The sequence below is a fragment of the Gadus chalcogrammus genome, chromosome 9 (assembly GCF_026213295.1).
Source record: "Gadus chalcogrammus isolate NIFS_2021 chromosome 9, NIFS_Gcha_1.0, whole genome shotgun sequence".
Taxonomy (NCBI): Eukaryota; Metazoa; Chordata; class Actinopteri; order Gadiformes; family Gadidae; genus Gadus; species Gadus chalcogrammus.
Genome location: NC_079420.1, coordinates 13,427,224 through 13,449,352, shown reverse-complemented (window position 1 = coordinate 13,449,352; position 22,129 = coordinate 13,427,224). Strand labels below are relative to the sequence as shown.

The following is a 22,129-nucleotide window of genomic DNA, read 5'->3' as shown; positions in this document are numbered from 1 at the left end:
TGCATCATGTTCATTGCAGTGAAATTGTAGTTATACGTTTTCCCCGCATGGGGGTGCTGCCACTTAATGTATCTGCACAACACTCATTTAATTTCAGACTTTCAAAACCCGGTCCCTTTAAAATCGTGCTTTTCCTGTTGTTAATGTATTTTAGAAGCTTACCCGTGAATACATATGTTTTCTTTTGGCGCTGCACTACTCTAAAGAAAGCGTTTATTTAGTATTCTGGGGGCAACAAATTGGCCTGTGCTCCTTCGCAGTACCGCCACTTGACTCTGTGTTATGCGCTAGTGGTCCCTGACTGTGTCGTGCCACGGAAACGCGGGAAATCCTTACGCCTGTCTGACTTATCAGAAAGTGTGCTTCGTTAGCTGCTAAGCTCATGGCAGGGGAAGCAGTCAAGAGACCACTGTTGCACTTGGATGCAAAAACCCACGAAAAAAGAGATTAATTCCCAATGTTTCCGAAATAACATAATCTAATTTATGACCAAACACCCCGTATAAATAATAAACTATTATTAGAATTATTATTATTATTATTTCTCAGTCTCTTATCTTTCAGAACCCGATCACATCGTTTTTGTTTGGGGTCGCCAGCAGCTGGAATATGCTGGTTTTGTCGTTTCTCACTTATTAGTCTGATATTAGTCTCACTTATTAGTCTGAATAAATATACTTTTAACCATTTTTAATTGAGCCTTCCGGGTCGGCCTGCTACCACTAGGTGCAGCCTGGCTTACCATTAGAGGTGCTGCAGGGCCACCCAAGAGGACAGCATGTGTGAAATTATTTAATTAAGTAGCCTAATTCAGCGTAAATTAATTAAATCACTTTTTTACATTGTGTCTCCTATTTTTAGATCTAGCTCTGTATTATGCCAGCACTTTATTCATTCATAGCCTACAAGGATAAACAATGGTGTGTTGATCTAAACCGACTCTCAGAGATATAATTTTTAAAAGGCCAAGGAATATTTGGAATAAAAAAGGGCTGCATGTTTAGTTTGGCTACAGCTTTATGCTGCCTGATTATTCTTTCATTTTTTTGAATCGAGACAGGATAAATTCACCTTATAGTAGGGTATTTGTAAAGGGTACTTTGCTTGTTACTTTCTATTTGTTATCTCTTACTGTGTCTCCTCCAACCGTCGAATGGGTTATTGTTGGTATCGGGTATTCCTACTCTTCGCCCTCCACAAATATATATATTTTATAAAAACTGGTAAATAATCTTTATTTATTGTTTCTCAAAATTCACAAAAACGACCATTGTCATTTTTATAGATCCTACAGAAAGAATAAAATGATAATCTGCAGATGGAAAGCTGATATGATAAAGAGCCTTTTGCTGCTTCAAGGTGCCTGACCTCTCTATCTCTGTCTACCTTGACCATTTTCTTTCACGAAGTTAAGTTTGAAGTAGAGTGAGAGAGAGAGACAAACACAGAGACACAGAGAGAGAAAGACAGCTAGAGATAGAACTAGGGAAAGAGAAAAAGAGATAAACACATACACATATTCACAGAGGTAGAGAGAGAGAGAGAGAGAGAGAGGGAGACAGAGAGAGAGAGACAGAGACAGAGACAGAGAGAGAGAGAGAGAGAGAGAGAGAGAGAGAGAGAGAGAGAGAGAGAGACAGAGACAGAGACAGAGAGAGAGAGAGAGAGAGAGAGAGAGAGAGAGAGAGAGAGAGAGAGAGAGAGAGAGAAATATATTCTCATAGTGTCAACTTCTAGCTGCCTACAAAACTCAAACATGTAATCCAGAGATACATCAAGGAAGTAACATGGTTGCATCAGAAATAATAAGTAAAGTTTCTGCAGTGTTTATCAAAGCCGCTCAGATGTATCAAAAGGAAAATAAGTTTTAAATAAACAGAAACTCTTTTCTCCAATAAACTAAAGTATAATATAAGCCATTGAGATGAATTATCCCATGGTTGCTCTGTTGATTTTGGGATAATTGGAGTGGAACAATATTATATTCGATTATAGATATATAGATTACAAAAACAAGGAAAACTCCTGTACACAAATTCCATCTTGAATATGGATATGTTCACAATAGCATAATGGGGGACAGGATATAGTTAACAGATACACACATTTCTGTGATTAAAATGGAAGTTTGATCAAAAACATTGGCAATGAGACCCTCATTAGCAGTTCCAGCTGCTCTCTTAATCGTTAATCCTTAATCATCAAAGAAAAAGTTAGATGTAGAAAGTGATAAAATAATGGAGCAAAAATATAGCGGGTGGGATAAGAGATTAATTATTTGGTAGTGCGAGTGTTAGGGTTTCCCCCATTAATTTCCTGCCTGTTCACGGTTATTTTACACCCACCAAAACACACTTTGAACGTGTGTCTGGAAGTGAGTGAGAGAGAGGAGAGAGACAGACTGAGGCACACATTCAGAGAGGACGGGAGCTAATGTTAACCTCTTAGTGTTTGCAGCTAGCAGCCTGGCCTATTAACAGAAACACCTCACTGGGGACTCCCCAAGCTCATCTCAATAACACAGGATGGAGACGTGGGCCTTGCTCTCTTCATTACAGGTCATGCTCATTTGCATCATTTACATCACTTCTTATGATCTGAGAAAAAAAAAATCAAATAAAGGTCTGATAAAGATAGCACAGATTAGGGTGAACAAACACAATAGGGAAATATTAGCAGATCATACATCAGTGTGACTATCTAGCTCTATATTTCAGATAGGCAGATTATAAACAAGAGAATTTCTATCCTGACTTGGCTTTAATAATAGAAGGCTAAACTTCAAGTTTAGGCTAAGCATTTGATAAGAACGATATTATTCTGGGCTTTGTATCGTTACACTTCTTAATACAAACAACTAAGGTAAATTGGCTCCATTACATCTGCTCTCTATCCCATATGCAGCACCTGTTTTACTTCACCACAAGCACTTCAGCCACCTCAATGAGGCCTTGAGGACATGTGTCCCCGTGTGAGGTCTCTCACACATTAGTTAGCATTTGGCATTTGCCAATAACTACACTGCAAAAAAGTAAGTATATTATTAAAATGGTCATACAATGATGAGCAGTGACAAACAGACAGATTTGCTTCCTACAAGTCTAACCTCACTCACTAAGTCTTCTTATTTTCCAGACTCTGGATCAAGGTGGACTTACACATGGGAACATGGGAACATGGGACATGAAGTGAGAACGCTAACATGACTTTCAATCACCAATATTCCTATAATACAACATCAGAATGCCCTGACAATTAGTTGGCTTCTTTGAGTTGTGTGAGTTCATGTTCTCCACACACAATAATAGGGGATATAATTTGTGAAAAACAAAATTGCCTCTCCTCAACACCCTGGTAGAGGGGAGAAGGCAAGATGGGCAGTTTGAGAAGATGGGCAGGTAAATTGGTTTGCGAGCAAAACTAGCAAACCAATTGACCCTGCGAGTAATGAGGTTCTTTCTTTGACAGAAACATGTGTCAATACTTGAACTCAAGCTCTTTCTCTGCACTGTTCCTCTACTCCCAACACAATCTCCTCTCCACTTATATCCATCCACCTTCTTTCTAGCGGCGGCCAATGTCTTTATGATTGGAGTAGTGGCATCGTGTCACAGAGAGACAGTCTCTTAACGCTGACAGCTAACCGGTAATTACAGGCAATTATAGGAAAGGACAATAATTACACAGTGAAAAGAGGGCCATCATATCAGTGGACGAAGAATCCTCAATGTGTTCTTAGAAGTAAGTTGAAAATATTGCACAGTTTAAAGGAAATAATACATTCCCTCTTTTCCAATATTTTGCGAAAATCACAGATTTACTCTTAGGAGATTGACAATAAACCTACCAGTGGAAATACGAACATTGTCTTCTGGCAGAGCATCAGCAAAGTGAGTGGCGTGCTCTGATTGAGCCTGCCGTGAAACCGCCTCCTTTGTTAGAAGCACAGCAATTTTGTAATCACACATATAAACATTCACACTTGACACTTGAGAAACATTTAAAAGGGCATTACCCAACTCAGATTAAACATACAATTGACTGATAATGCATTGATTGACGGAACACAAAGGGGAGTTTTCAATGACTGAACTCAGAGCCTGACTATAAACCTTAGGTGTATGGATTGTGATCCAACTTTGACCATGATGTCATCACTAGGGGTCTAAATGAAAGCCAACAACCAAACACACAAACACGTCGTTTATGACAGGTGCAGTCTGTCCAGTGTCCTCATCCGGTGCAGTCGGATAAGGATACTGGTCCAAATGTTCACATTTCATTGCAATTAATTATTGTGTATTTATATATACAATTTCACTCCCAAAAACATCCTTTTACAAAGAGGTTCCTGTAACTAAGCAACATGCACAGGACACACACACACACACACACACACACACACACACACACACACACACACACACACACACACACACACACACACACACACACACACACACACACACACACACACACACACACACACGCATTGTATTTTCCAAAGATAGGAGAAGACTACCTGGTATCCCTAACAAGTTTTGAGTTTACTGATGTGCGTAATTATCCTGTCATGCCACAGCTTTAATAAGAAGTGTGATTAAAGATGTAGGTCTAACACTCAACCCTCACGGCTGTGTCTTTTGATAATCATACATGGCTCCCAACATGTTGAACGTGTCATCTCCTTGGTGGGTTTAAAGTGTTGGGGTTTCATTGTGTTCTTCTTGTGTCAGTTGTAATGAAGTTCATGGGTGAGGAGAAGGTGTTCACCCTGTGTGGTGAGTGACAAACTGTACGGTTTGATTGAGAAGGCTGATCTCTCACTGAGATTGTCCAATGGACATATCTTGGTTCACAGATGAAAAACTGTGTCTGGACATCTGAACAACCCCTATAACAATGGTTATCATGTATGGTTATTTAAAAAAAAAAAAAAACATATACTGTATATATATATATATATATGAATAGAACTGTAAATATAAAAATAAAAAAATGCACAAAACTAAATCGGATTTAGATCTCAGACAAATTTTCATGCGATTCAGATAAAATAAATGGACAATAATGTAAAGTAACGTTCTGTACAGATGAAGTTTAGATTGTCGGACCCTTCAGAAGCCAGTATATTGTTCGAGAACAAACTTGTTCTTATGTATAAGTGCATGAGAAACAAAATAACTTACAAAAATGTCTTCCTTCAAGAACCACCCGGACCAAGTGTTAAAAGAAAGATAGATTGAACGTTTAAATAAGATATGAATTGGACTGGTTTGATTCTCTGTATCCCAGAGCGGAAGATTAAATGTTTAATTAGAACACAATTTACACCACAGGAAATTAGACAAATAAATCTAGTCCTTCATCTAAACATTTTCAAATAGCCATTGCAAGGCATCCTTCCAACGCACGCACGCAGGCACGCACACGGACTCACACACAAACACCCACTCACACACACGAAAACACACACACACACACACACGCAGACACACACATCTCATCTGAGAACAAATGAGCAGTCAAGTACCCAGCAAGTCCTCTTGCCACCCCAAAGATCTCACCCCATTTCTACTTCTTATGTGCCCCAACCTTCACTCATCACACACATCAGAGTTTAGGCATGCCCAGTAGTAGCATTCCAGGATATTGCATTGGAAATTGTCTAAACAATTGCAAAAAGATAATTTCAAGTAAAGTCCAAAACTTAACCAGAGACCCTCTCTGCCAATGGATAATAAAATAACCGATTTTCTCTAAGGATGGACTGCACTCCTTAATTACAGCGGTTAACAATCAAAAAGTTCTTAGGCAAGAATATGTTGTCATTACAATTCCACACAAACCACTTATTATAAATCATTACCTGAATCATTACCAAAGATCATATTTTCTGCTTTGTGATCTTTACTGCTTCTGGTATGATCTTCAGTTCATCGTTCCATTGTAACATGACAAAGAAAGCAATCAGTGTGGGATATATATCGAGCACTATGCCAAGAACTATTTCAGCAGGAGAGCAGAGTTTGTTCCTCAAACTATCACCTGACAAGGCTGCATGTGGGAACAGGGGTTTTATAATCCTACTGAATAGAAGGTGCATTCAATGGATGGCTGTTTTTTTTTAATCATCAACATAAGTGCATTTTTACAGAATAGAATGGCTGAAGGAGATACGTAGATATTAGGTTTCGTTCTCTCCAAATCGGTCCCATTTTCTCATACGCCTTTTATACTTCCAATTAATACAAAATTAACATTTAACCGAGACAGTTATCAGGCTGTGTATATTTGTGTTTATGTGTAGAAAATATTAGGTGTAGCCATATGCGTGTCCACTGAGTAGGAGAGCAATTTTAATTGAGCTGTTCTTTTGATCCAGCCGTGTTTATTAGTGGGTGAAAGTCACATTAACCTTTCCAACAGCCCTGACATTTCCCTCTATCCTCAATGGAGAATTAAAGACTATCAAAAAGTCATTAGGGAAATGGACTGCTTTTTTGGATGGTCAGACATTAGAGACTGCAAGACCAAAGTGGGTTTTTTTCGCAAGTCAGCCTTAATTAATGGAAAGTACAGCACAGTACCTTCTTGTTCACATTCAAGCTAAAAGACCCTTTGGGTTCCATGTGTGGGATAAAGAGCCATATGTGGGATGTACTGCTGTGGTTCTGGATCACGTCTTTCAAAAAAATGAAGACTATGGGGAATTGGTAGCATCTGGCACAAAGCCCATTTTCATGCACATGGCAAATATTTGATACACACAATACTACTCATCTGAAGATGCTAGCCACTTCCTCTGAATCACTTGGACATGATGATGGGGACAGCGAGGCCAGAGAAGCTCATCCTCAGGCCATGCAGCTGTGAGAACAACTAGACATTACCCGTGAGACCACAAGGGGAGGGCACCCTTCACATACGAGTGAGGGACAAGGTGAGGAAACTCCTTCCTGCTTTCGAGGGCCCATATTTTGTCGATGATCTGATTGACTGTATTTAAAAGGGCCAGAGATTGAATGCTGAGATGGTCCAACATAACAGGCTCAAAGCCTTCTCATTCTTCTCTGGTGCCACTGGACATCAGCTGGACCGCCTGTAGTGGGGATGAGTGGACACCCGTTCTGGATCCAGACCAGACTGGTGGGACGTGTCATCGAGGGCTGAAAGCCTCAACCAAGACCCTTTGCTGTTTAATATAGCCTGTCATCTTCCAATATCCAAACCAGTGTGGCTAACCAATTATTAATTGATAAAATGTCCTAACATTACACTGTAGTTGGTTTTGTCTTATGATTGACGCTGCTTTTAGTCATTCCTGCCATTGTGTGTTTATTGTCAGTCAAGATTATGTTGTTTAGTCCTCTTGTATTTTTAGGCTATAGCTTTTCTTTTGGGGCTGGGTAACTTAATTCAAAATATTGCCTGCCTGTTATTGATTATGCATATTTTCTGTATATAGAATAAATAACCAATTTCTCCCAGGCCCGCCGACACTCTGACTTTGGCATTTCTTAAAAAATGATATTTTTTTGTGATCTTATTATTATTATTTAAAGTATACCAGATCACAGCATTAGCCTTTGCACCTTTTGCTAATCGCTTCCTACTCTCTCCAAGTTATAACATTAAACTGAGCACACCATGCTCTGAAGTAGACACCTTTACGTGTAGGAGAAGTGCAGTTAACACCAAGTAGACCTTACATCATCCTAATAATATACAGTACATATGGATATGACTACAGAACATGTATAAGTTCCATGAGGAAATAAGATTTGAACAGACTAGACACCTTGTTATGTCACCATAGTGAGTACAGTAGTTTAATTACTGCTCCTTAAATATAGCAAGATTATTACATGTTCCTGAATTAACTTGAGATTAATTATTTCGCTTTGGACATATGTGCAAATGACAGTCAATAATCAATAGACAGTTACAGGTATTTTTTAATACTAAGTTAAGTCGATGTGTTTGAGTCCTGCATTATGGAGGTACTTATTTTAATCATATATATATATATATATATATATGTGTGTGTGTGTGCATGTGTGTGTCAGAGCGCATGTGTGTGTCAGCGCACGTGTGTGTGTGTGTGTGTGTGTGTGTGTGTGTGTGTGTGTGTGTGTGTGTGTGTGTGTGTGTGTGTGTGTGTGTGTGTGTGTGTGTGTGTGTGTGTGTGTGTGTGTGTGTGTGTATATACGTCTGTATTCCACCAGTGAAAATAACTGTCTATCTCCAAGATCCTGGGCAGATGTCTGCTTTTGTGTTCCTCTACATTATAATTAATTGGCCATCCTGAAGCCCAGCACACTGCAGTCCGCCATCTCTCCCCAGCACTGCTGGGGGTCACACTCATGATGATGGCTGGGGAGGGCGGGGGGGGGGACAAAGAAAAGGGGCCAGGGAGGAGAGGCACAGAGAGAGACAGAGTGTGTCTCTGAGAGATGGAGACAGATGAGAGGGAGGTAGGGTAGGGTTTGAATTAAAGAAACTGGGGGAATTGAGTCTATAGTAGAATGATGACAGGGGTCACAGAGTGCTAATAGCCCCCTGAGACACACACAAACACACACACACACACACACACACACACACACACACACACACTCACACACACACTCACACACAGAGAACAACAGAAAGGAGAGTGTGAGCATAGTTCTGTCAAATTCATCCTCAAACACTGGTTCATTCCCAAATACACATGTACGCATGCATGCACACACACGCACGCGCACACGCGCACACACACACACACACACACACACACACACACACACACACACACACACACACACACACACACACACACACACACACACACACACACGCGCACACCTGCACACACACAAACACAGTACTCACACTCACAGAAATCAGTCAAGTGGAAGAAAAAAAGATTGTGTGAAAAAGCGCACAACTGGCAGAATAATCAGATCAGATAGTATCACTGTCGAACACAATCGCTCTCATTCTCCGCCACTCATGCACGTCATCTAAAAACATTTGCTCCATACACACTTAGTTTCTCAAAGTCAATTCGCGCAGAACCCCTCCTCAATCACTTTCCCTCCCTCTCTCTCCCTTGCACCCTCCCTCTCTCTCTCCCTTCATCGAACACACACGCACACACCCACACCCACTCCCACCCCCCTCACACACACACACACACACACACACACACACACACACACACACACACACAGACACACACACACACACACACACACACAGAGCCACTTGGCCTTCCCATTTATGTTCAACTCTCCTCCCTCTAAACGGGTGCATCACTTCAACACACACTCAGTTCTCCAGTCAAGGAAACTAATTCAGAGAGAAAAGAAAAGCATCTTGGAAAATTAACATCGTCTGAAGAGAGAGACTCGAAAAACTTTTTTTTTCTTTTTTCCGTCCCGGTCTAAATCTAGAGGACAACATGCCACAGAAAGGTAAGGAACATTATGATTTGGTTAGTTTTTTCCCCTCGTGTTTCTACCTCACAATCGTACACCATCTATCCATCAGTCCGCAGGTCTCGTTATCAACACTCGTTGTCTCCTTTCGGGGACGTAAAAGGTGCGGGTTCAGCAGAACGCGGTACAGGAAGACCGCGCACATTCGTGTTATATTTATTTTCAAGCCTACTCGGTGATCGCCTCACCTCAATCAAGAGTGTTAAATGTGTCTTAAAGATACAGCATGTGAGCATGGTTCCTAAAAGCAGGTCTGTTTGTTCCATTAATTACTTATTTTGGGGGATGTTTTGCATCGGCTGCTGCAGTAACTACTCATGGAATATTTTTTAAAAGGCAATAAACGGAGAGAGAAGAGTACGATAGACCATAATAGTAACTCTCAGCCTTAAGAATTTACATTAAGGCCAATTAAGACCAATAACAATTAGGAATGGAAGCCTGCACACGCATCCTGTGTGATAACCTTGATGTGTCCAGACTCTCTCCAGGAACTGGTAGTGATTTGTTTATTTTTGTTTGTAGTGTTGATTTATATCAAATGTAATCATATGGATGTGGATCAAACGGTAGTTTTTAAACATGAGTGCATGTTATCCTTATTTGAAAAGGTTTCCTTATAGGTCTATTATATAGACTTTTAATGTGTGCTAAATAAAATGAAGAGACTGACATATTAATAATAACCAAATAACTGTTTCACCCGTATAATGAATATGAAATACGCCAACAAATAGTTAAAGTTTACAACTTTCAAATACTATGCAGACGAAATTTATGTTACCCTGGGGAGAAGCCTAATGGAATTTAAATGTATTTTATTAAACAGAATTTTTAAAATACACATGCTTTTCAAATAAAGCTTGATTTTCTTAAAATAATAGCTTATCTGCCTAAAATGTTTGCATTGGGCGTCAGATCAGATCAGAACCCCGGTAGCCTGGAAGGACTAGTGAAAGAAGGGGGGGGGGGGGCATAAGGTCCGTTCACACCTGAAGATTTATGCCAAAATAGGCAGAAAACAACATGTTAAATAGAATATCATGCCGTGTCAATTTCCTACAGAGAAACGCTTAGGGCCGACATTCGGCCATAATGTCAATTAAATCTTTCCCTGGTGTTAGTTTCGTAATATAGCCTACCTTCAAAAAGTCCGAAGTTGGAAAATCTAAAAGTGAATAAAGTAACTTGTCCACTGACTGCATTGACAGCTGCATAGTTTACCACACAGCATCCCTTTAAAATAAAGACCAACCTCGGATCATTATAGGCCTATGCACCTTTATATTAGTCCTCTATTAGTGGACCCAGATTCCATCTTAAAGTCTACGGCGTTTATTCTCTCCCCCTCCAACCTCCTCGGACTAGTTTATCCTCACATCGGCCTCCTGAATGTTTTTCACTTTTTTCTTTTCTTATATCAAAGTTCTGCACGCAGCCGAGTGAAAGTCCTTTATGTCATCGCCAATGTTTTAACAGAAGTCTTTTATGTGCGTCCCATTGGTGGACCGAGGCGCCCCGCGGGGACTTTGTGTGATGCTCTGTATTTAACGAGCCGAGACTAACAAGGCAACGCCACCACCACAGCCCCACGGACACACAATGAGGGCTGCTGGGCCAGGTCATTTACCCGGGAAAAGATCTCTCCTGCTTCCTAATCGCACCCCTTTTCTCTCCCTCTCTCTCTCTCTCGCTCTCCCTCCCGCTCTCTCTCCCACTCTCCCACTCTCTGTCTCTCTACCTTATTCACTCTGATGTCCCGTACCGCGTACCTTCACATCATCTGCCTTGTCCCCACTTTGATTTATTCAATTAATCTATTTTTTATTCTTTAATCAAAATCCCACTCAATATTTTGTAAAACTGTTATTTGCTTTAATCGTTATCTTTACGTTTTTTCAGTAATACGACATCGGACACAAAACAGTGTAGTGTAGCTGCGACATCAGTAGGCCTAGCTCAGATTCTGACACAGGATGATAACTCACCAGCAATTGGACAGATAGACTGTAAAGCTTAAAGAGTTACATACTTATAAATACATATGGGCACTTAAATGATTTACTGCGTTTAAATTAAAAGCAGGTTGGCCTAAGTCACACACGGAAGCGATGGTGCACATACATTGTGTTGAATAAAGAATTAACTTTATTCATTTTTTATTTTATTATAAGTGATGTCTTTGCACGTGTATGTTTTTGGGATTTATATTTGATATTGTTATGCATCACTTCATATCTATAAATGCATACACATATGTTCTTTGTTGCTCCTGTCCTCACTTTCAACAAGTCTTGTGTCTAGCAGTCTTGTAACATCTTGCTCCATACCTCCAGTGACCACAGCTCCTTTGTATCCGTCTTTCTTTTCTTGTCTTTCCCTTTCCCTGGCCAGCCGAGCGTGGCAGACAGCGTGTGGTGGGGGTCAGATTAGCATCAGAAAGTTGCATTGGGGGGGGTTTGTCTGTGTGATTATCCCTGGCCTATAGACTCAAGGGGGAGTTCGAGAAACAAGCCCATGCGCTGGGTAACAAATTGTTTGGTTCCCCCTGACATGCTCCTTGTTTTTCTAGGGTAAAGTCCATTGTAAATCTTGAACATTTAGCTCAGAGGCATGACTCTTTTTGAATCCTCCTTGGTAAGGATTATATAAAAATATTGTCCAAATAGTTCAGGACCAGAGTTAACAAATGGAGAGATGTACCGAAGTCAATATAATTGATGTATTCTCAATGTAAGGATGTGTGATATGTTCTGGTAATGTTGAATAAAATTAAATAACATTACTTAAACGTAATTTATTTTACTTTTTCTGACAGATTATAACAGTCGTACCAGCTGGGAGTCCAACCTGATGCAAAACAGTAAGTGATACTTACATCTATTTTTTTGTGTGTGTGTGTGTGTGTGTGTGTGTGTGTGTGTGTGTGTGTGTGTGTGTGTGTGTGTGTGTGTGTGTATGTGTGTGTGTGTGTGTGTGTGTGTGTGTGTGTGTGTGTGTGTGTGTGCGTGTGCGTGTGTGTGTGTGTGTGCGTGGTCACTTTACTCTTGTCAATTATGGTGTGAGATGGTAACATGAAAAGCCTACTCCAAATTTGAACTACAATATTCATAAAAAGCAAACCAATATTAAGAAAATTAAATATTGAGCATGGAAGCCTCTCAAATCTATTGTAAGACCAGGGAAATGTGATTCATTCATACAATGTGCTTAAGCCCAATCGTTAAATAAATAAAATGAACATGTGACTTTTCTTAACTCACATAGAGTTGTCCTGGTGTTCGCTGCCGGGATATTGGTTCAGAATGACAATATAAATTCAAATGGTTTCTTTCTCCTTACTGCGGGACAAGAGATTTATCCTGTCTGCAATGAAGGTGTGTGACCTACTTTCTAATTTATCTTCTGTTTAGTCTTTCCATGGCTCACTTTTCCTGCATTTAGTTACTTTTGCATTTCAATCCAAAGTTATTGGCCAGATTTCCTTCTTGCAGAAATCTTTTTGTTCAATGTTCTCTAAATCTGATTCAGATATATTATATATCAATAATAATACGGAAAATGTTCAATCAAAGTAAAGGCGTTTTGAAATTTCCTGAAAATACATTGTTGTCATAGATGCTTCTCCTGACCACGATAGCAAATAGTTTTCTTGGTACAACAAAACATTGCTGACAATGGTTACTATACGGAATACATAGGGAGTTAAAACTTCAGTTAACTTGAGTTAAAAACTTAAAATCTGTGAGGAGTGAACTCTTATGTGTTACTTTTACCATATCATATTTTCATCTATTTGATTAGCTTCACCAAGGTATATACTCATCTGTCTATAGTGAGATGAACTTGAACTCGCTATCCAAGTTCAGGTGGGTGCAAAGTAACATAACAGATATAGAACACACTATATCTTGCCAAACTAACTGAACCGAAACTGTGAAGCTAACAAGAGCATTTATCTATAGTTCTGTGAATTAATAATGAAATATAGTCAGAAAACAGGTCAGAAAAGTACATTAAACAACAGCTAATACAAAACTACCGCAAGGTAGTCGCTGAAGCCTGTTCTGCCACCCTTATGTCAGAGATGGTGCAATATAACCTTTATTCATTATGCCTTTTCATAGGGCTGATCATCAATTTTGCTTATTTCTGGTGATAAATCAGGTTGAATGCAGTTTTAAAAGTTTTACTAGTCTGACTCCTGTATTTATTTTTCCCTTTGCTCTTTTTTTTGTCTCCAAGTGTGTCTAATACGAACACACACACACACACACACACACACACACACACACACACACACACACACACACACACACACACACACACACACACACACACACACACACACACACACACACACACACACACAAAATAGAAAACCATATATACTGAATATTTACATAAATGATTGTGAGGTCATTAAATATAGTTTCCTTATATCATATATTCATCTCTAATAAAAAAACAGCTTGAAAATAAATATATATATTACAATTTGAATGTCTTGAAATTGTATAATCAAGACATTATGACAAATGACATAAGAAGAAATACATGATGTGCCAATACAGAACACATGGTATAATCTATACCAGAAATCCAATACATGTCCTTAAGAGCGAACGGTTTAATAAATCAAACACATCATCACTTTTTTTGTCTGCTTTATGTTCTGTGCTTATTTCTAAAGATTGTTGTTTATTATTCCCCTATTATTATCCTATATTTCCCCATTTGAATCCATGGTTTGAGATTTCATTAATTTTGAAAGCTATTCTAAAGAATAATTACAGTGTGGAATAACACGTGTAGATCCATTGGATTCCTGTTCCATACCCAGAACTCTTTGGACCATTTCCCCAGGAGCCAGGTTCCTTCACACCCAGCCAGTCCCCAATTTACGTCTTGACAAAGACAGAACAGAGGGAAAATGCGGGGGTGTAGCGTATGATGATTTACCTAATTGCATTTCTAACCTATTGGAGAGTACTGGGGGGTTAAATTATCTCATGTAGAAATCCGACCAAACCTCTGTCTAGGGCCCACCCTGAATACCAAGATAAAGGATAAGAAGTAATATTGTGTATTTTAAAGAATATAATAACTCTCAGGGTTATCATGTCAATTATTGACATTTTATTGATGAAAGATAAAAATGGTCAGATTATTATTTTTTTTTAAATCTATTAGTGCATTTAAATTACTTAAACTACGATAATATTAATCATTTTAAAATATACATTCTTAACAGAATGCATTGCTTTTGTGCTTGGAGGTCTGCATTCTTCATCATGATGAGCAAAAATGTCATCAGATTTTAATTTAATCATTTAGATGTATTTTAAAATGGCACAGAAGACATATAATCATAAACATTATTACAAGTATGGAAACATTAGGGGACAAAATAAATTGAAAATTAATCAGGGTGACGAATATGGTGATGTGAGCTTGGCAGCTTGCGGAGTGTGGCTCCCAGGGGCCTGTTTATGCTTGACTGCCCGTGCACATGTGTTTGTATTTTAATTCCCTCATGAGAGCTCAAGAGACTTAGCCAAATTAACTCCATATGTCTGTCTATTATATATCTGTCAATGCGGTGCCATGGATTTATATGTTTTGGAAAAACAATCTAACCCCCCAAACAGAATAAAAACAACCAATGCCATTTAAATGAATTTAACTATTAAATGATGATCCAAAGGAAATTACATTCGTAATATGTTCTGTAATTTAGTATAAATTAAGAAAAGAGAGCCACCATAGATCTACTGTAAAATGGCAGTGATTTGCATTGTACTCCTCGTGGCTGTGATCCGGTTCACTCTAGGTTGATGAAGTCTGTGCTGGTCGCTTTATAAAGCCGCATTAGGCCTTTTTTTTTTCAGCAGGGCCATTAAGAGACAATGACAAATTAATTACATCTAAATCTCCACCTAATCTTCATAATAAAAGTGCACCAAACCTGATAAAATGCTCACTGCTGGGTTGGAAAAAAAACTAGATACATTAGAGTAAAAAGAAAGGCAAAGCCATTGCAACTTTAGATGCTGGCTACGTTTTTAGGAAGTCATTTGTGGTTGCATTTATTGTTTATAATTGTAATGATAATGTTGCAGGAATTTTGTTGCACCAAAATCTAAATATAAAAACGTAATTATTTGGTCATATGGTGATAGGGCTATGGATTATGTTTGCTCAGGAATTTAAATGACTCATCACTTAAGATCAAAATAAATTGTAAAATCTTTAATAAGTTATGATAATATAACAAAACTACAAAGTAACAATTCCATGCAAATAATTATATTGATAATGGGATTTTTTTTAACATAGTGTACAAGTATATAAGTATAACCGTGGCATTAATCCTTTTATTGCATTTTCAGGTGAACTATATCAAACTATCTATAATATATGTAAAAACTCTTTTTAACCGCCTCAACTTTTACCTTTCTCCCCTGACCCTCATCTATTTTTTATTCATCAAATCATTTTAATGAAAATTATGTTTTTTAATAATTGATGGTTGACACAAATTTACATTTGTTGAGACTAAATCCCACACGTATTAATCAAATGTTATTTTTTTTCTCTATGCGTGAATGTTTCTGTGTGTGTGTGTTTCTGTGTGTGTGTGTGTGTGTGTGTGTGTGTGTGTGTGTGTGTGTGTGTGTGTGTGTGTGTGTGTGTGTGTGTGTGTGTGTGTGTGTGTGTGTGTGTGCGCGCGCGCGTGCGCGTGTGTGTGTGTGTGTGTGTGCAGGTCACAGTGGAGTCAACCAGTTGGGAGGTGTGTTTGTAAACGGCAGGCCGCTGCCAGACACCACCAGACAGAAGATAGTGGAGCTGGCTCATAGCGGGGCGCGCCCCTGCGACATCTCCCGAATCCTACAGGTAAAGCTCTCCCCCATCAGCTCATCCTGATGACCACAGCACCTCTTGTGACAGAACAGCACAAGATGCACATAGAACAATGAACAGTACCAAATTACACTAATGTCTAGCGTCATATTAGACAGACATGAAGTTATTATGGCATTATTCTGCACTATACATGGTCACTATACTACTACACTGTCAATAAAAGGGGCCGAATGTTAATATTACAATTATTAATACAGTACAGTAATACCAATACTAAGAAACCAATTTTATGAAACATTCTCCATGCTTAGGAGGGCACCAGGCAGGACAACTATTAGACAGAATATTCCAAAACAATAGACGCTATAACTGTGTTGTCCAATCATCAAAAAATAAATTACACACACCTGAGTGGCTTGAGTATAGCAGTTACCAATAGAGTCTGATAAAGATATAAAGAAACCAGTTTTGAGAGGCTTCCTCACAGCAAGGAGCGGCAGGCTGTGCTGTGTTTTCGTGTGTGGTTTATTGTCAGTCCTGGTACTACTTCAGCTCTCGATATGAATAAAGGTTAGGGCACTTAACCATTGCAACAGGCTCAATGGCAATAACGTGGATCTAGGACATATTCCAGGGCAAAGCCATGAGCAGTTTGCCTTTCAAACTGGCACAAGATCTCAGCCAGTTCGTTATTTCCGATCTGAAAGTAATACATCATTTTGCCTATACTGTTATCGTCTATCATTGTTTTGTTTGTTTTGTATTAGAGTACATGGGATCTCAACAGTCATCCGTTGGAAACACGACTGCACAGACAATGCAACTCCCATCAAGCCACTGATGGATGTTAAAGATTGGGTGTGGTTTGGTTTCAGGTGTCCAACGGCTGTGTGAGTAAGATCCTGGGCCGCTACTACGAGACAGGCTCCATCCGACCACGGGCCATAGGGGGGAGTAAACCCAGAGTGGCGACCCAATCGGTGGTGGGGAAGATCGCCACGTACAAGAGGGAGTGTCCGTCTATCTTCGCCTGGGAGATCAGAGACCGCCTGCTGGCAGAAGGGGTCTGCACTAATGAGAACATACCGAGTGTGAGTGGCTGCTGCTGGACTCTACTGCTGCAAATTTGGATCAGCAATCAATGTAGTACAACTTTAAATACACAATGCAGAGACAAATATTAGGAACATATTTAATTCCCATTTCATATCAAACATCAACAAACATACAAAAGTACTAGTACAGCACTAGGAAGTATGATATAGATCATTTTTTTTATATAACATGATCATGAAGACAATATTCCAAAGATATTCCGAATAAATCCAATATTAATTCTAATAATAGTTTGTGTTTTTAAATATTTCCACCACAGGTGTCCTCCATAAACCGCGTGCTAAGGAACCTGGCCAGCGAGAAGCAGCAGGTGGGGCCCCCTAGGGTGGACGGGATGTTCGACAAGCTCAGGATGCTCAGCGGTCAGACCAACTGGGGCGGGCGCCTGCCGTGGTACCCCGGGACCACCCTGCCCAGCGCTGGTGAGGGACCCACTCTCTGTACATCATTCCAGATGAACACCATGTAAATACATGTCACATAAAACACGGACGCAGAGATATTTATCACTACGATATTTACCTTATTATATAGAATAATAACCATTCTGTATATAATATTCACCATCATTTGCATGTGTGCTTGTAGTTATCTAATAAAATAACATGGAGGTCATGGTGAGTGATTGCACATAGTAATCGTATATGTCGATATATGTGTATCTGCTGCAGAGACGGAGGGGAGAGGAGCAGAGAATACCAACTCAATACATGCTAATGCTGAAGACTCTGAGGAGACTCAGATCAGACTGCAACTCAAGAGGAAGCTCCAAAGAAATAGAACATCGTTCACACAGGAACAAATAGAGGCACTTGAGAAAGGTAATTGGATGTTGTTTAATAGGTGGTTGCCATTGAAATCAATGTATTGGTATTCCAATATAAAGAAACGACATGAATTTGAGGAAAAGGCAGGTGCTGATGGCTTACTTATATTCTGCAAATTTCTTTCTAGAATTTGAAAGGACTCACTACCCAGATGTGTTTGCCAGAGAACGACTTGCTGCCAAAATAGACCTGCCAGAGGCGCGGATACAGGTCAGTCCATCTGTCTGTTTAATTACCTCCAACCGTTTGCACAGTAAGACAGTCCAGTCAAGTTTATTTAGACTGCCCCTAATCACAGTCTGTAGGCCTGCGTCATACCACAACCCGTAGCCCACTATAAACTAAATAACAAAAAATCTAGTTTTATTATTCTGGTCATCGGAAGTAACAGTGAAAGGGAATCAATCTAACTATATTAACAAGTGTATAATATTATTCATAACTACATTATACATTTCATATCTTAATATTAAAAAAAAAGTGTATATATATTACTTTTGAATACATTACATTTGATTATATTTCTGGTCATACATTGTTTTAATACTGGCATGCATTCGTGGTGCAATTATTCTTTGATCGCGTGAAAGGCGTTTTACTTTATTTAATTCTGTAAGCTAAGCACTCATTGTATTATCTTTTATCTCCAGGTGTGGTTCTCAAATAGAAGAGCCAAGTGGAGAAGAGACGAGAAGCTGAGGGCTCAACGTCGCCAGTTGTCCATCTCCTCCAGTAACATCCCCATCAGCAGCAGCTTCAATACCAGTGTTTACCAGCCTTTACCACAGCATGCTGCACCAGGTAAACCTTACACACTCCTCATATGAGGGTCAACTCGTCAACGCTACTCTTACTTATTGTCTGCATTTGCATCAACACTGCTACTGATCAGATTGTGTATTTAGATACATTTGAAGTAGTTCGTTGTTGCTTGAATTTTGCAGCCCTTTTTTATTACTTCCATCTCTACTCGGCCTGGCCTGTACCTTCTGTTGTGATATTATCTGATGCATTGTTAAAGGTGCAGTATGTAGAATTGAGTGGCTGAAAGCCACTCAATTCTACCTTTAGCTGTTAAAGGTGTTAACACCTTTAACAGCTAAATGAATGAATGAGCCCTTCATGTCTACATATGGAGTGGGTCCTCTGCCATGTTATACCGCCTTGTTTCCACATAAGCCCCCCAACAGAGCGACGGCTCTAGAGAAAACACAATTTGAATTCAATCAAATAAATGCATTTTGGGCTAAGAGTTCCAGGAAGGATTGGTGCGGGTTATCCTAATGGCTATGGCCCATTTGTTATACTTTTTTATCATGGCCGTTGTGTATGAGCGTTATAATGAGTGATTTTGTATTTGAGAGTCATGACACACACGGCATTAGACGATGAGTCAACAAGGAACTCATAATCAATCTCTGGTTGATAAACACACATCCACACATTTCTTGGCGTTATATAAAATTGTCAAGACGCTTAGCTCTCTGTTGGCAATTTGGCAAAATCTCCTATGTGATTAAATTGTAATGGACTTTCACCCACTTTTTAATCCAAATGTAAAATTGTATAGTGAATGGCAGTTTGTTGATGAGGGGTATTTTGTTAATGCAATCTGTCATGCATGTTTGGAGATATTAGTTCTTGAGGTTGTTTCCTTTTACGATAACTAGAGTAGGCCATCACTCTCTCTAGAAAGTTGGTGTTTAAAACAATACTATTGTGATACAACTGCACACCTTCACGTTATTCAAAGAAACCTTTCGTCAGGTACTAAGTGCAATTAAACACCGGCTTACAGCGCCGAATGCTATCGAGATAAATGATCAACACATACAGGTATAATAGATACCGATGATTATAGGTCTATGAATGTAGTTTCCACTATGGGTGTAATAAGAGGCGTTTGTGTTACCGCCATTATGTCCTACAACATGTACAGTGACCATTGTAATTATGACAAAGATACTCTATTATGATTGGATAAACTGATGCATTCGGAGGCTAAAGCCATCCAAAATTGATCTCGGTGGAATTCCAATGTATGTCACTTCATACATTGCTGCATAAGTGTACAGTCCCCTTCAGTGCCATGATTTGTAATTATTTTTATTGACGTGGGAAAAAATCACAACGAACAATCACATTAAATGATAAAGGACCTTTACATTGACAGACTAAATGCAATCCCTAAATCTATCACCGCTAGATGCTACTAAATGTTACACAATGGATCCTGCAATATATTGTGGAAAGTGTCCTGTTCATAATACGATGGCTATTTCATTGTCCTAAAAGTTAGTTATTGCTCTGTGTCTTCTCTAATCTCTAGTGAGCTTCGCATCAGGACCTGTGTTGGGAAGATCAGAAGCAGTTCTATCCAACAGCTACAGCATACCAACCTTGCCCAACTTCACAATGGCAAGCAGCCTGCCTATTCAGGTGAGTTGCTCAAGACGATGGAGCTTTCAAAACAATGCCGTCCCTACATAGTTGTAAAGTTGTAGTAGAAATACACAGGTGTATTTGATGACATTAATGCTGGGCACTGGCATACATACAGTCCAATAATTACTACACTTTTAATGAGCTACACCTACTGTCATGAGGATACAATGTTCATGAAAACAGAGCTACAGGATTCAGGTTGTTCACAAGTATCCAATCAATTCTGTACACGTTGCGTAATAGACACTTGAATTATTGTTACTTTTATTTACGTTTTTTACTATTTAGTAGATGTTTTATCCAAAGCCACTTAGTTATTTCAGGGACATCAGTTATTTCAGGGTCGGTCAGGAGCAGGTAGGGGTTAAGGTGTCTAACTCAAGGACATGGCTTGTAAGTGGGCATGGGGATGGAACTAATCCCAGAGCCTTTTGGCTGTAATTATTGGTTGATTGGTGTAAAGCAGAAGTAGATGGTAAATGGTAACGTAGTGGTATGATAGTTCAGTAGGGCTATGTTGAAGGTGTTTCTTCTAATATGAGCCAATGCAATTTATTTTTTTAATTCTTAATAAAACTGTCTTTTTTTCATTTCCTTTGATTCCAGGCACCAAGTCAAACTTCGTATTCCTGTATGCTACCTACGAGCCCAACAGTAAATGGAAGAAGTTACGAGCCCTACACCAGCTCTCATATGCAGTCACATGTCACCAGTCAACCCATGACTACAACCACATCAACAGGTAGAGCCATCTTTTTTTAGAAACCTGTAAGGCAGCTTGATTTTTTGTGTGTACTTGATATCTGACATCTTTTGCAAGATATCTTTTTTATCTTGCAAAAGGTTTTTCTATAAGCAAAGGAGAGCTTCTACATGAGAATGTAAATTTGACAAGATGTAAATGTAGGCGGTTCATTTAAAAATGTTAAATGATTATAGGTCCTTGGTGTTTGTCATGTTTGTACGTTAATGTAAGCGTATGTGTTCATGTTGATATGATCTCGTCCTCAGGTCTTATTTCCCCTGGAGTCTCGGTGCCAGTTCAGGTTCCAGGGAGTGAGGTAGACATGCCCCAGTACTGGCCATGCCTACAGTGATGCCGTCCACAGGCCACACCCCTGTAATCATCATGGACATTTGACTTTGGTGATGCTACTTCCAACGTCTTGTCGGGACATTATCAACAAGAACAATGAGGAACGTTGCGTGAGGAACGACTTAAAAATGTGCCAGCAGAACAGCAGAACAACAAGACTGATGGTGGAGCTGCATTCCATGTTACGTTCTCTGAAAGAACGAACAGAAAGGATCTCATGTATTCAAGTGTTTGAATGACTGAATGAAATTAAAGCTTTTACAACGGCAAGTGTCAGCAGCAGGTATTGTTGT

The 22,129-nt window shown here is 39.3% G+C and overlaps 1 protein-coding gene across 1 annotated transcript; it reads left to right on the top strand.

The window, feature by feature from the left end:
• Positions 1-6,789: 6,789 nt before the first annotated feature.
• LOC130389149 (paired box protein Pax-6-like) lies at positions 6,790-21,805 on the top strand. The gene is made up of 10 exons (XM_056598820.1): positions 6,790-6,872; positions 12,753-12,862; positions 16,252-16,382; positions 17,228-17,443; positions 17,728-17,890; positions 18,140-18,289; positions 18,423-18,505; positions 18,946-19,096; positions 20,625-20,734; positions 21,752-21,805. Exons 1-10 carry the CDS (start codon positions 6,790-6,792, stop codon positions 21,803-21,805), a joined length of 1,251 nt encoding a protein of 416 aa, XP_056454795.1.
• The last annotated feature ends 324 nt before the right edge of the window (positions 21,806-22,129 follow it).